Source organism: Miniopterus schreibersii (assembly GCF_964146895.1).
Source record: "Miniopterus schreibersii genome assembly, chromosome: 6".
NCBI classification, from domain to species: domain Eukaryota; kingdom Metazoa; phylum Chordata; class Mammalia; order Chiroptera; family Miniopteridae; genus Miniopterus; species Miniopterus schreibersii.
In genome coordinates, this window is record NC_138107.1 from 59,523,262 (window position 1) to 59,539,231 (window position 15,970).

The window sequence follows — 15,970 nt, forward strand, 5'->3', positions numbered from 1 at the left end:
AACCAACAAAGATATAGAAAGGCACTATTTATATAGAGTAGCTCTTCATGGCACTCCAGTGGTAGCATGTTTGTTTTGAAATTCAGTGACATTAATAGCATAAACAGTGGCTCCTTCATAATCCATTTTATATTTGGGGTACAGCCTATTTTTGGCTTAAAAATATAACTTAAATATTTTTAAATAAAATGCTCAATTTATGCACATCATATTTTAACATTTTTGTAGCACCCTAGTAGCTTAAACCTTTGAAAGACGATGATAACCTGTAATGGAGCCATTTTGAATTGAAATGGAGGCTCCTTTAAATTAACTATACCAGAATCTTATGTCTCTTTAGCCAGATTTCTGTATATGCCACATATATGAAGCATTAATTTGATCCCAGTTTAAAATTTTGTTCTTTTTCAGGAAAATATTATTTTTATGATAATTACTTCGACCTGCCAGGAGCTCTTCTGTGTGCCAGAGTGGTGGACTCTTTAACAAAGGTGAAAACTTTTATTCATTTTTTAAGAAAACTGTGATTGATATACATATTTAGTCATAAATCAGAGGACTTAATTATAGTTTATGTCTTTTGAGTGGAGATTTTACTCAGTTTCCTCTTTGAGGTTTCAGAGGTGACTAAGGAAAAAAACAAAACAGAATTTGGCCAAAATGTTTTTGGAAAATTAAATAAGCAGTGACCATTTTTCCCCCAAGGGATGATAAACCTATTCTCCAGCAGGGGGTGCAAAAGTCTAGAAAAAAATACAGAACTTGGCTTCTGTATAAATTCTTAACAGGGCAGGTTATTGTGGGTAGTCCCACCCCAAGCATATAACTTTTTTAGTAAAAGGTTTACCTTTGCCTTAAGCAAGCCCTGCCAAATTGTTTGTGTGCATCTAGGTTAACATACCGTTGAAATAAACTGTAACCACCTTAAGACAGCACATAATCTTGTTAACTATTCTGTAATCCAATCCCGGCTTTGCTTTATCCCACCTGCAGGTAATCTTCCTTGTTCCTCATAAGTTTCAAATGCACTAAAGAAGCTGCTAAACTGTTATTTTTGCAAAGCACTGAAATCTTGTTCCCCAGGATGTCATCAGTTTCGCTCAAATAAGCTCTCATAAAAATTCTCTACAGGTTTGAATTTTATAGTGACATCTTTATCTTCAAGTGTACAGTGTGGCTTTAACTCTGCATTTTCTACTGATGGGCCCCATGTCCCAGCAAAGAACAAATTTGGTGCCTGGTCCCTGCCTCAGTTTAGGCTCAAGTGACACACCCCATTTTGGAGTTTATATTTTGAGGGGTGGGTCAGAAACAATGTGCCTAAAGCTCTGTTTGCTTCTTTAGAAAATGTAGTCCAGTTATGTAATAGAACCTCGCTGCTTTTAAATAAAGCAAAAAACTAGAAATGCTTTATCTTGCTTTCAACTTGTAGAATCGACAAGGGGAAAAAATACAAAAAGAAAATGCAAAATTATTGTTGGATGTCAGTTCAGTAAATGCTTACTTTTTTTAAACCAAAAAAAAGAAAACTTACATCTGGAAAAAAATATTTTCTTTCCTCATTAGCAATAAAAAAGTAAGGGTAATTAAGAAAATTCTACATATCCTTAAGCATTGTAAATAATATAAAACCAGAAAGTGAGATGAAAATTTTAAATTCATCATTTTTAACATAATTTAATGTATATACACTTTTTGTACTGTGTATCAAAATTAAATAGATTTCTAGTTATATCAGCTTATACTTAGAATTTCAGACCTATGAACATAAACTGGTTTTATGTCAGAATCACTTGCCTTTTTGCATATGTTATCTTTTAAAGTCACAGTGATCATGTTCATAATAGAACATAGGTAACAGTTTATGTTTTACTCAGAATTAGTCATGTGTTTATGACAGTTTCTGTGGAGCAGTAGTCCTGGTATTTTTGTAGAAATTGTAATTAACATGGGATAGAATCCATTTCTCATTTCATAGTGACTACAAGCAAATGTATCAGTCTTTAAATATTTCAGAGTTTTTATAATAGATACAAATATCTAATAGTTGGTCTTCATTTAGATGGAAACATTACTTAATATTTCCAAGCAAGCCAAGGGTTGTAGGGTTGTGTTTTAATGTAATGTTTGTTTGCTTTCTGGTTTAAAAAAATCTTGATAAAAAATGGTTTACATTCTGAATTTGGAACCTTCTTCATGTCTCCTATAGAGACTTGGCTACTCTTTCATATTGAAATTCAGGTACATGTGCATTGAATTCTAAAGTAACCAGCTTGCCCAGCCGGGTGTTGGGGTTCGATTCCCTGTCGGGGCACATGCCCGGGTTGCCTGCTCGATCAATGACTCTCTCATCATTGATGTTTCTCTCTCTCTCTCCCGCTCTCCTTTCCTCTCTCTAAAATCAATAAAGATATATTTTAAAAAATAAATAAAAAAGTAACCAGCTTTTAGGGTTTTAAGGGTTCAGGCTTCTTAGCCCCATTGATGCCATAGTACACAAAGTAACACATTCTGATGTCTCCAAGGCTATAATATTATAAATTTATTCATGTGTTTAAAATATTCTGTAATTTCTAATGAGTAGAAGTTTTTATTTTATTTGGGTTATATGAGCTATGTTAATATTTAGCCGCATGTGTGTGTATGTGTGTATATATATCCTTGTAGCAGTGATTTTCATGGAAGATTGTTATTTTTAAAATCACGTTTAGAAGAATGAGAAGTTTATTAACCCATTATGTCTTCTGAAACACAAGTCCCTATTTTAGAATACAGTAATATTGTAATTGTTTGCCAAGTATTTTCTATTATGCTCTAAAAAATAATTATTGCATATGTTACATTTGGAAATTTATTTTATTTTTTTTAGCAGAACAATGGTCAGAAAACATTTGATTTTTGGAAGGATATAGTTGCTGGTATACAACACAACTATAAGATGTCAGCTTTTAAGGGTGAGTAATGTGAAGACTTTCTAATAGATGTTTATTAAATGCTGTGTGTTTAATGACTTACTTAGACGTTACCTATTCTGCTACTGTCCTTAATTTGGACTTAATTCGATCTTAAATATCACTCTAAAGTTGGTTCCGTTTACATGTTCAGAGGTTCTTTTGTTTATGTCTGTCTCATGTCCATAATTGCCCATATTCTGAGCTGTACCATCTTTTGCATGCCTATCAGTAGAGTCATTTTGTCTGTTCCCCAGAACTGAAGTTCTGGTTTTGCTGTTTCCTGGCTTGGGAATGAGGGTTGTTGACATGTGTAACCATTAGTGTAGTAGTCATAGACTGTTGGAAAAAGTGAAAATTCCATTCTTTTTGCTTAAAAAACAGGACTGGCCAACCTAGAATGGGGACAGAGATATCACCAACCCGAGTCTAGGGTTTCATGATTTTGTTTACAGGTTTGCTTGGATTACACAGATTACTTCTAAGGAATAAAGAGATGCCTTTATAGTATGTGACCCTGGTGACCTCAACCAGACTGTCCTAATTCAACCAATGGGCTGACAGATGCTCAAGAGCAGTATTTTTCAGCTAAGAAAAACATTGCCCTTTTTTTTCTTTTAGAGAGAGGGGAAGGGGGGGGATAGAATCAGGGATCAAACCCACCACATTTTGGTGTATGGGAGGATGCTCCAACCAACTGAGCCACACCAGCCAGGAAAACTGTTGCCTTTTGATTGACATAAAAATTGCTTGCCTTCTTTTAATGTAGTTTAAGCCATCAAAATAATCCTAAATATTATGACTAAAAACATATCAAGGCAACAAATAGTAAGTGCAGAATATTTGTTCAAATTACATATTTCTCTGCCACCTGCTTCTTTCTCTCCCAGAAGAAAATCACTGATGTGGAGTGATTGTCACTTTTCTCTCCCAGCACCAGCCCTTCACCCTGGCTCATAGGTCACATGTGGTTCTGAGGGGGCCTTTTCACAGTCTGCACTGAGTGCTTGGGTGTGTGGGAATGCCCATCTCCAATGCAGAGGCGTATCCTTGACAACTATAAAACCATCCACCACTTTATGGTTTTACTTTTTATTAGCTTTGTAAAATGAAAAGACTTAAAAGAATGGTTGAAAATTGCAAATTGTTACTGCCAAATAAATTCTGCCTTAAAAAAATCTATGGATATTATTTTATTGCATTGTAAATAAGGACTAGGTAAAACATTTCATGCTTTCATAAGTGAGGTACAGCTTATAAGTTTTAAACAGCAATATAAAAATACAGTACAGAGCATAAATAAATAATGTCTTTTCACTTCCAGGCAGATTTTGAAACCCTTGACATTAGTTATAATTTCACTGGAATGGGAAGCCCAAGGTACATACTGTAAACCCACAAAATTATATGATATAAAACTCAATAAAGGAATTAAAGAAATCAAATTAATTATACTTGTGTTAAATAAATACAGCAGGTCAGGCACCTACTCCCAGGTTGTGAAGGGTATACAGAAAGCTTTTCAACAATCACAGAAAAGTATGAAAAGGTTCATGATAAAGCACCTTGCATTTCAGGTTAATTTTAACATAACATTTTGTTTTTGTTTTTATGAGAGCCATAAAAAGTCTATATGCACCTCTATATTTGAATAGATCTTCATGTAAGGGGCCATATAAGCCTTTGAGTATGCACCATTAGAAAGACCCTATGATATACAATGTCTTTTGAATTTGAATATTCAAGTATTTAAGTTCTATGAAGATATGATACCTCCTGAATGTTTCCTAAAAGTTCTGTTAGTTGTTAGAAACAGGCTTATTTTAAAAGGAAATGCTGAGATTCTGAAATCAAATTTAACATAATATAGCATCACAGATCAGGGCTTTTGTGATCATTTTATATTTTAGCTTAGCAGGACTTTTATGGTGAAATTTTTAAATACTGAAGGACTGCACAGAAAACTTTAAAAATTCTTAGGATTGCTGACTAGGAATTTGAGAGGGTCGTCACACATTGTTTACCATCGCTGCTCGCTTTTCAGAGGGAAAACTCGTTGGTCTGAAAGCTCAAATCTGTATTTTGGAAAATAGGAGCGATATCTTTTTCAGCCTACATCCATATGCATTTTGTGGGACGGGTGAGGTTGGGGAATGCCTTTTCAAGCAGATTTATATTAGCTTGGTGGGAATATGCTCACATTGGAGCCACTAAGAATCCTGAGAAAGAGGAGTGGACGAACTCAGAGGAGTACAGGCCGTTGGACTCGGCATTGGGCAGTTGGAGCCATACCTGGTCATTTTCTGCGAGGTCGAGTATGGCACTGCCTGAAGCCTGATCCAGGTAGCCCTTGGCGTATTCATCATACGTATACATTACGGGGGTGCCATTTTTATACAGACCTACCCAAACATGGTTCCCTTTGACATGCACATGGTAGGAGAAATAGTATATTCCCGGTATCTTGCAGGTAAAGATTCCAGTTCTTGGGTCATAATGCTGTTGCTTGTTATACAGAATCTTATCAAATGGGATGGGAGCACCTGTTGCTGGGTAAGCTTTGGAGAGAATAACAGTGAAAGCAGACACGGGCATTCCTGTTATGCCCTGGTTGGCACTTACAAGAGGCCTCCCAGAAAGACTGGGCCTTTGGCCTGCTTTTGTAAAGTCGTCGGGAATGACTGCTTGGCCTGGGGGACCTGGGGGACCTGGGGGCCCAGGAAGGCCAGGCTCTCCAGCGTGGCCTCTCGGACCTGGAGGCCCTGGTGGCCCAGTGGGTCCATTGAGGCCCTTAGTTGCTATGCCAGCTGGGCCAGGAAGACCTGGAGTTCCTGGATCCCCTTTAGATCCAGGGAATCCTGGAATGCCTGGTGGCCCAATGGGGCCTCTGGTACCTGGTATTCCAGGAGTACCTCTTGGACCTGCCTCCCCATTATGTCCAGGCATTCCCTTAGCTCCTGTTGGGCCCGCAGGGCCTGGGAGCCCAGGAGGTCCTTCCACTCCACGGTCACCTTTTGGGCCTGGTAACCCTGGGTTACCCTTAGGACCATCAAGACCTGGTTCTCCTGGGTACCCTGGTTTCCCATCTAAACCGGGGGAACCCCTTTCTCCCTTAGCCCCAGGGCGTCCTGCAGGCCCAGCTGGCCCTGTCTCCCCTTTAGGGCCTGGCATTCCATGGTTGCCCGGGATGCCCTTTGGTCCTTGGGGTCCCACATTTCCAGGGGGTCCAGCCAGACCTGGCTCCCCAGGATGGCCTGCTGGGCCCTGTTCCCCTTTGGCACCCGGTGCCCCTGGAAGGCCGACAGGTCCTCTTTGTCCCTTCAGGCCTGGCAAGCCTGGTTTCCCAAAGCCAGGAGGCCCTGGGGGCCCAGCTATTCCAGGAATCCCAGGGTGACCTTTGGTTCCTGGGATCCCTGGCTGGCCCGGGGCTCCAGGAGCTCCTGGCTTTCCAATGCCTTCTGGTCCTCGTTCCCCAGGAGGACCTTGGGGGCCTGGTAGGCCAGTTGGTCCCCTTTCTCCTGGAAAGCCTCGATCACCTTTGATGCCTGGCTGTCCTGGAAATCCATTTTCACCTCTTTTTCCCACCCCAGGAGGGCCAGGTGGTCCCATGGGACCCTGAGGACCTGGAAGGCCCCTCTCACCTGGACGGCCAGGAGCACCAAACCTAGTCTCCCCTTTCTGGCCATTCACACCAGGGACTCCTGGTGCACCTTTTTCTCCAGGAAAGCCTCTGGGTCCCGGGGCTCCTGGGGATCCCTGTTGTCCAGGTTTTCCTGAAACAGAAATTCCAGCTGGGCCGGGAATTCCAGGTGGTCCTGGTGGGCCCCGTGGTCCTGGTAAACCAGCTGGTCCAGCATCTCCTTTTGGTCCATATGGTCCTCTCTCCCCTTGTTTTCCTGGCAGTCCTGGCATGCCTGGCTTCCCAGTGCTTGGTGGTCCCGGTGGTCCTGGCAACCCTGGCTCTCCTTGAGGTCCAGGACTTCCGTAGCCTGGTTTTCCTGGTGGCCCAGAGGGACCTGGGTGCCCTCGAGGTCCAGCGGGTCCTGGTGGACCGGGAACACCTTGTTCTCCTCTTACTGGTATACCTAAAAGACATGCCCAATACACACACCCAGACAAGGGCATTGTTAGTAACCTTAAGGAGAATCATTGCTTCTGGAAATATGAGTCAGGACAGAACATTGCAGTGTCAATCAGTCCATTTTGGCAGACTAGTCTTGAATGGATTTAGACAATACATTTTATATTGTTATTAAAAAAACACTGCTAGAGAAGATGGTTTCACAAGACTATGGCTACCATAATACTTTCATTACAACCTAATGATCCATGAAAATAAGCTGGGATTGAAGAATTCATCTAGAATAAGAGGGCAGGGGAAGCAAGTTTATTACATTTATTTTGGGAAAATCATCTATCTAGAAAGGAAAGAAAGAAAAACAATATCTTACAGAAATGGAAGGAAAAGACACGTGCAGAATAAATGGGAAAATATTTAAGAACTATAACAATTTTCCCTCACAAAAGTTGTTCTGTAAGACATAAATGAGAAATGCCCTTAATTCTAATACACATCAGCCATGGCCCTGCTGAACACAGTTTAAAATTTAGGGTTTTTTGTGTGTGTTTTTTACCTCGGTACATACTCCACTCCTACATTCTCCATTATTGACTTAAAATTGTAACAGAGAATTAGAGAATGAGAACTAATGGGAGAGATACCTAAAATAGTATTAAAGTGCTTATCTAAAGTTTTCCTTAATGAATGCAAATAAATACTGTTGATTTCATAGAGCTATGGGTTCATTTGAGCTAACTACTTCTACTAATATAACTTTAAGCTCAAAAATCACTTACTCATTGCTTGTGATATGAAAAGTGCTATTGAGCTATAAGTGTGGGAGGAGTGCAGGGTGCATCTTATAAGAACTTCAATCACAAAGTGCTTTAAGTAAGAGGTGTCCAAGGGCTGTTTTAGTCGTTCAAAGGCGGGATATAGTAGAGTGTTGCTGGCACTAGGATATAGCATCAGGAAAGTATTTTGTATTACTATGTGAAAGAATCTTTAGGCCGTCATCATCACAAGTGTCTACAGAAAATATTCTTTCTCAGAGAATTTAACAGCTAGCAAAGATGGTAATAAAATTACATATGATTTTAAATATCTGGTTGCATAGTTTACATTAAAATAATTTTCTGTTTAATAAATTTGCAGAAACATGATTAGAATGCCTCCATATACTATGTAGATTCTTATACTGTTGGAAAACGATTCATTGTAATGGTAGATTTAGTAGATGGCACAGTAGTTGATTAGTTTGGTCAAAACCCTGAAAATGACTTATACCTATGACTTTTGAGCCACATCTTTTTTGTACAAAAATAAATACTAACTTGGAATTAACATTAAATGAATTGAAATTATAAATTGAACTATACCTTTGAAAACATATTTTGATGAGTATAGTTCCCTTTATTAGTTGTTAGTAGATTATTATATTTTTTAAATCTTTCATATTAATTAACTGGCATGTAAGAAGTAATCAGCCTATCAATCTATGGAAAATATTTCCATATGCTAACACAAATCTTGTGATTGACTTTAGTTTATATGCTATCTCTAGACAAATGGGTGTTGATACATTGCAAATAGAATAGATGAATAGAGGATTTGTTAATGGTTTGGAATAGAAGAGCACATTTTTTAAAATGCCAACTATGTTAAGTTGGGGTTTGCTTCAGAATATTATAGAGATTATGTCCATACTAAAAATAATTGTCTTAGTCTTTTTGGAAATCTGTTTTAACTGTTAAAATGGAAAATAAACAAGTCTTATTGAAAATGACTGCATTAGACACCATTTGAGACTAGAACTGTAAGGAAAAAGAATGATCTCTGCCACTTGGAATGTGATACAATACACATGAAATATACACATAAATACAGTAATGTATCCCAGTGGGTCCTGCACCTCTCAGTGCTGGGAAGACTGGCTTCTCTTGTGTCCTTGGAGGACAACCCCTCTTTGTAACCTGCCATTTGAACACATTTGAGATTTGGGTGGTACCATCCTCAACGTAAAACAATTACCCAGTAGGAAAGTTTCTTAAATGCCCACAAACTAAAATAGTGGTTGGCTGTGTCAGAATGTGGCACCTGCATGTCCACCGGCTGTGGAGCCCTCTGCAGCATAGTTTAGTGTGTTTTGGCTAACCTCTCTTTTGGCCTGTGTTGAACACATGTGCACGCTCTATTTTTGTTATCAACTTAATGTTTTACTTGTATAGATTGTGAGCTTTTGTCTTCATTCAGTGTACAATGCCTGCCAGTGGGATGATAATATATTGAGTTCCTACCTTGTATAATCAAGTAGAGATTAAGGTGGATTTAATAATTAAGATACAGCTTCTCAATTTTTTATTTGTTAACAAGATACATATTTTTACTCTGCAAAAATAGCCAAGATTATACAGTAAATTAAGGTGGGGAGATAGAAATATTTTTAACCTTCTAAAAGTGGTGCACTTTATTTTTAATTTAAGACTGTTTCTTATGATCTTGGTAAACTATAAAAAGTCAGAATTTGTGGTTATAAAGAGTATAACCCAGGGCTGCTTGTCATAGTATTTCAAAATGCCATTTGTTGCTTTAATTAGCAGGTTTCCTTATCTTTTATTCTTTCTTTCCTAACATATCTTTCTCTTATTTTATTTATAGTTTGAGACATTCAAGAATATCTGTTGTGTACCTGTGCATTTATTTTTAAACATTAAGCTACCTTTTATGAAATACTTTAACTTTTAACTTTCCTCTTTAAAAGACAACCCTATAAGTTTAATTTGCTCAAAATTGTTGTCTCCAAAAGCATACTTTTTAAAGTTAATAGCAAATATCCTTAGCTTTATTTATGGGATAAAATATATAGCTATAATGAGAAAATACTATGGAATTTGAATCCTACAGTCAGTTCAGATTATTCAGTTTAATTCAGTAGATGCTTTACAGGCAGTGTGTGTCAGATGTTAGTAAATAGAATTATTGAATATGAACTGTAATCATTTCTCTTTGAGGATCTGTTAGCACTTAACTTAATGTTTTCTCAGTACTCTTACAGGAGCCGAGAAAGCTGAACAGATATAGAAACCTGCTACTCTTTTTTGTGCAGTTGGCAATCATTTTATTTAAACCATTTTCAACTTAATTGCTTTTGATTGGATTAATATTTCTAGATTATGAGTAATTGTTTATGCAAAAGCATCATTTGAGGGAAAGAATTTCCACACATTAAAAAGTTCAGGTATATCTTTCCACTATACTTATTGTGCAAAGCATATTAATGTTCTTGAATAGACCTACTTTTTCCATAAATCACTTGGGACCAATTCCAGAGTTTGAAAATAATTTAACACCAGAGTTAGTAACATTTTGTCAAAGAGACCATTAAGACTGAAGAAAGCAACATCCAACTAGCTAATCACGCAACATAAACAGTTCAGTTTACCTTTACTCTTTATGGCATAGGGAATGAAGAACTGTGTCTTGGTGTTGGGTACTGGGCCTTTTATGCCTGTAGGTGTTTGGTATCTCTCAGCATAAAACGCTCCATGAACCAAGTTCAAGGACATGAGCAGCAAAAGGGCTCTTTGTGGCAGCATGTTCTCAGATGGATTCTGAAAAACAGAAAAGAATAATTTCATTCAACTTTGTTTATTGACCTGCTTTATTTTTCTAATGTTGCTCAAATGAATTCCTTATACAGTTATCTACTTTTTTATCTTACCCTTTATATTTTAATTATATTTCATAATTAATGAGTTATAAATTTTTAGGTATATGAATATATGTTTTGGAAAACCACATTCAAGTAATCGAGTAAAAATGAAGTAAAAAAAAAATGAAACTGTAATTGAATGTCTGTATTAAATAATTCAGGATCTTTGACATAGACAAAAATTTCCAATAGTTTCAAAATACACTGAAATTCAGATTAGGGCATGTTTTTGCAAATCCAGTTTTATTAGGACTATCTTTTATAAAGACTGAAGCAAATTAAACTTTCTGAGTGCATTTTAGTGGAAAGCCATTTTTTTTAACACAAAATCCAAGTAGTTAATTCACTGAAGCTTGTTTCCCAGCAAGCTGACATGGAAGTCCACCTGTGAGCATTGAGTCATAGACTTACCTGAGTTCTGGGAATTCCTGGAGATGGTTTCTTGGTCGCTTTCTGAGCCCTCCAGGTAAGCAATGCAGAAGATGCTCCCTCTAGAGCTGTCCTGCCCTATTTATACTGATTTCCTCTTACTACATGAGGTCACCCTGAGCTTCAGCTCCTCCCCCAGAGGTGGAAAGCACTAATTATGGTGGAAAGTTCTATTGGGCAGACATACAAGATCAGGTTGGACTGTCTTTTCCCTTGTTTTCTTATTGAAAAATAAAGTCTTTGTCTTAAATATATATTAATAGTTTTAACCATGCACCATCTTTTTCTGTGATTTTATTTTAGACGTTATTACTCAGATGTTCAGGCTTGTTCATGATGGGATGACACTACCCCTGTTATATTTTTGAAAACCACATTCTTGTGTTATTTGGTTGAAAATATTTGGTAGTATATAAAGAGAAGAAGTCTTTTGGAGGAGAGTGTGGATCTAAAACAGCATCTAAATTCTTTAATTATTACATAATGCCATCAATGTGTCCACTAATGTTCCTAAATTTTTATGAAAATAGTTTACCCCAATTCTGACTTATTTTTAGGCATGAGAGTAACATGGTAGTGAAAATGTAGGCATGCTGTTTTGTATATTAGGATTTTAGTGTAACTCCTCAAAAGTTATTAAGAGAAATTTTAAATATGATAGCATATGAATATTTCAGGTTTTACATATTAAATATTTTAAAATTTTCAGACAGAGGCAAGACATCCATGAATTTGATAGTAGAGTTAGCAGGATAATTACCCTGAAGGATTTAGTTTATTCACAGCACTATGTTCAGTAAATGATTTCAGATTTTATTGCTTAATTTTGAATTTTACTTTAGAGTTGCAGTAGAGATTATAAAAAAAAAAAAACACCCTTAACTTGATAATGTCATATCATATCTGTTTAAATAAGTTTACTCTGTTCATTTTGGAAGAAAAGAAAATCTTCAAACTTTGCTTTCAGCTTTTTAAAAATGTCATTGGCTTATGTTGTAATTTCCATTAGGGATCTTGAATCAGCCCAATTAGAAATATTTTTTTCCCTCCAAAGATGACAGTAAATGTTATCATTGTCATTTTAAATAGTATTCTCTTTAACATTTAAGAGACTCTTAAAATAAGTTTTAGGAATCCTGAAGAATCTAAAAGAAAGTTGAGAGGCTGATTTTTGTATCTTATTTAATTGCATTATTTTGGAGCTAAATCAGATCAACTGTACAGGGGCAGAGGGTGAGAAGGAGCATTTCATTCAGGGGCATAGATGCATTTTTAAAAAATCTTTATAGAAGTAAAGTGATATGGATTCAGGATTAGTCAGCAATGGAAATAATTGAATGTTTGACCAGTGGATGGAGTAAAAGTTTGTTATTTTTCTTTTCCTTTCCTTTCCTCCTCCTCTGCATATAATTTTCTGTATGTCTTTTAAACAAAGCCTGTATAGCACCTTATGGAAATGGAAATGGTAACTCATGGCACTGCCTCCCTTTCTCCTGGCTCTCACTTTTAAACCTTTTGTTGGTTACCATATTAAAAACCTACATTATCATGTATGTCTGTATAATACTCATTGATACACATGAAATGTGGCTTTATATCAGTTCAGATTAACAGGAGAATTGGGAAGTTTGTATTCTAATCATCTTTCATCACTTGGAAATTGTCTGTGGGGTAGCTTTTGTAATGATTACACGTACTGCACTGTGTCTGTAAGCGACTGCAAAAGGTAAGTAAAAGAAAGTGGCCTTGTTCCATCTGCTTATGGTTCATTTGGACAAGATTTTGAAAAAGTCAATGGGGTAACATCGACTCTTGAATGCTAGACTGAAGAATTTGTTTGAAAGGAGTTATTGGAAATACATGTTCTAGTATTTTTGTGTGTGTATATGGTTAAACACACACGCTAATTTGTTTACGAGTGAGATTGATACCCATTAGATACCATTCATGTGAAAGTTGAGAAGATTCTTTCTCAGCTCTTCATCCCTAACATTGTGCACCTGCATAGACTCTTGGTTCATCTGTGGCAACTGTAACTATTTTCAGAGCTTTTCACCTTAACCTCTGTAGGTGTCTGCTCTTCATCACCACAATGAAAAGGTTGGACTAGGTTTTTAAGCTCCTCCCAGCTTTAAAATTAGATTATTCTTATGTTTGAGGTAATCTGCTCTTCCCTGTGGCCAGACAGTGGGCTTAGCTTCACTTAGTACTTATGAGAGACAAAATCCATACCAGGTGACCCTATGCCTTCATTTTGGGATATGTAATTACATGTGGGTATTTGTCATTCTATATTCCCCTTTAGCTTTGGGAAATGTGGTGTCTTCATTGAATGAGCCTCGGACATTCAACCCTTTTTGCAAATAGTGAATGTACTTGTACTTATTTCAGCCTGGGGAATCTGACTACTGTTTGCTTTGTTAGTCACATAAGAAGCAGTGCTTATCCAAACAGATTGTAGAATCAGAATTTTGCTAGCCACACCCCACCCAATTGTGTATTTAAAACTATTTTTATTCTGGGAGTTTACTTGTAGCTGTTTGAAGTGACTAGTCTGTGGCTTTATGACAAAAACTTGTTCCACTTAAAACAGAGAGCCTGCTCTTTAAACTCAGTAACCTAAATGATTTTTAAAAATTTGTTTAATCCTTACCTGAGGATATGTTTATTGATTTTTAGAGAGAGAGGTGAGAAAGAGAGAGAAACATTGATGTGAAAGAGAAGCATCCGTTGGTTGCCTCCTGTACGTGCCCCTACTGGGGATCGAACCTGCAACTTAGGTATGTGCCCTGATCGGGAATCAAACCCACAACCTTTTGGTGTGCGGGGCAGTGCTCCAACCAACTGAGCCACTTAAATCAGGTCCTATTTTTTTTAATATCAAATTTTATGTTTTTTTCACAGCTAACATTTAGCTACTCTAGCTTGCCTACTTATTTTCACTTCCCAGGGTCATTCATTAATTCACCAGATATTACTTGAGTACCACTATGTGTCAGGCATGGAGGTAAGAACTAGATGAATAGTATACAGCCTCTTATAGTGTTTAAACAGTGAATCTCAACCTTTTCCCCTACTTCCACAGTCCTGAGGGATATGACACAATTCCTTCAATCTTTGTGGTTTATTAAGATAGTGGTGGTTCAGAGACTGTATCTTGAAAAAGCTCCTCAGGTGATCATGATGGACTCCTAAATTGGAATGTCTTAGTCTGCTATCAGACTTAGTGTTCTAGTACCAGCTTATTAATATTCACTACCTAACCTTGTTGTTTTTGTTTATATGGTTTCTGACTTTATTATAGAAATCTTGTCTTATATAGAAGTAGAGAGAATAGTTACAATGCATGCCTGTGTGCTCCCACCGTAGCCAATTTCAGTATAACACGGTCAGGACAACTGGCTTGCGAAACACCTGAACATTGACCAAGGAACAGTACAAGCCAGCTCCAGCATACACTGCGCACTCCCTGAGTCAGATTTATAAAACAAGGAACATGCAGAGGGGTCTGGCTTCTGTTACTGCCCTTTCTAGTCTGTATTTCACCTCCTTCTATAAGCAACATTAAAAAAAATTTTTTTTAGGTTTATCGTATTTAAAAACTGCATATCTATTCAAAAATATAATTCATTCATTTCCCCTTTCAGTTTCTTAGGTAAATGTCACCATAATGTACATACTTAGTTATGCCTCTTTTTATGTAACCATGTATCTTGCAGATCCTTATGTAAAGATGGTCCACATTCCTTTTTACAGCTGCATAGCACTCCATTGTATAAGTGTACCATGGTTTTCTCAACCTTTTCCTTGTTGATGGTCATCTGTGTTACTTCTTCTCTTTCACTAATTCAAATACTACTAAAGTGAATAATTTTGTCTGAATGTCTTTGGGAGAGATTCTTACAAATGGGATTCATGAATTAAAGATAAATAAATATGCATGTAATTTTGTTATATATCATTAAATTGTCCTCCACAGGTGTATTATTTTGCATTTCCACCAGTGTGACAGCACCTATTCCTCCACAGCCTCCCCAATCGGATAGATATGTTGTTAGATTTTTACCCATTTTAGAGGCAAAAATTGGAATCTTGGTCTAGTTTTAATTTTCATTCTTTTTTGCTAACCATGTGGTAGATCATCTTTTCATAGAGTCAGACCATGTTTCTAGCCCACTCTTCTTATGTGTTCTGTGTCTTAGGAACATGAACCTCTTTTCTGTGATACAGTTTTCACGTATTTTTTTTCCAGTTTGCCATGTGCCTTTTTAGTTTGCTTGTAAGGATTTTTTTTATTCCAACATTTTCCGGTAAGATACATAAATTTTTGATTCATAATTATGTTGTTCTTTTATAGACCTGGAGCTGTAAGGGACATTAAAGGTCATTTAGATCAATCATTTCATTCTTCAGATGAAGAAACTAGTTTCTCTGTTAGGAATGTCTCATTCCCTAATGTTTAATCAAGTTAAATTTCTGAAGTAAAGGGCTTTTGGTGAGAGAGCCCATTGAGGGAAAACACCACCAACTAAGCTAATGTGTTCATCTCCTTACCCAAGCAGGATACTGATTTTCCTGTTCCTCTAATCCTTCAGTCTTAGCAGTGGAAATGGGGAAAGTGCCCAGAAGTTTAATTAGGGCACTTGGAGACCCACAGCTTCCACCACCTAGCTGTAGCTCATTCCTATTGAAAAGGTTTTAAAAGAACATCCGTGGGCGCTATTACAGAGCCCAGAAGCTAAAAATGATCTATTTGTGTAAATAGTCTAATGTGGTTTAGTGGTAAGATACCTGCTGAGGGTTTGAAAGGAGAAATTC

The 15,970-nt window shown here is 37.1% G+C and overlaps 2 protein-coding genes across 8 annotated transcripts in view; one reads left to right on the forward strand and one right to left on the reverse strand.

Annotated features, from left to right (window-relative positions):
• NT5DC1 (5'-nucleotidase domain containing 1) overlaps positions 1 to 15,970 on the forward strand; it is a 107,400-nt gene that overhangs the window by 15,321 nt on the left and 76,109 nt on the right. For 4 of the 7 annotated variants that reach the window (XM_081141293.1, XM_081141290.1, XM_081141288.1 and 1 more), the window contains 2 exons: positions 412 to 491; positions 2,870 to 2,954. In XM_081141293.1, coding sequence (XP_080997419.1) covers positions 2,939 to 2,954 — 16 coding nt within the window. In that variant the 5' untranslated portion in view covers positions 412 to 491; positions 2,870 to 2,938. The remainder of the gene's footprint in view (positions 1 to 411; positions 492 to 2,869; positions 2,955 to 15,970) is intronic. The other 3 variants (XM_081141294.1, XM_081141291.1, XM_081141289.1) reach the window with 1 other exon arrangement.
• On the reverse strand, positions 4,125 to 11,212 carry COL10A1 (collagen type X alpha 1 chain). The gene is made up of 3 exons (XM_081141287.1): positions 11,135 to 11,212; positions 10,454 to 10,622; positions 4,125 to 7,036 (listed from the first exon to the last, which is right to left on the reverse strand). The coding sequence occupies exons 2-3, from the start codon at positions 10,605 to 10,607 to the stop codon at positions 5,148 to 5,150; spliced, it is 2,043 nt and encodes a 680-aa protein (XP_080997413.1). The 5' UTR covers positions 10,608 to 10,622; positions 11,135 to 11,212; the 3' UTR covers positions 4,125 to 5,147.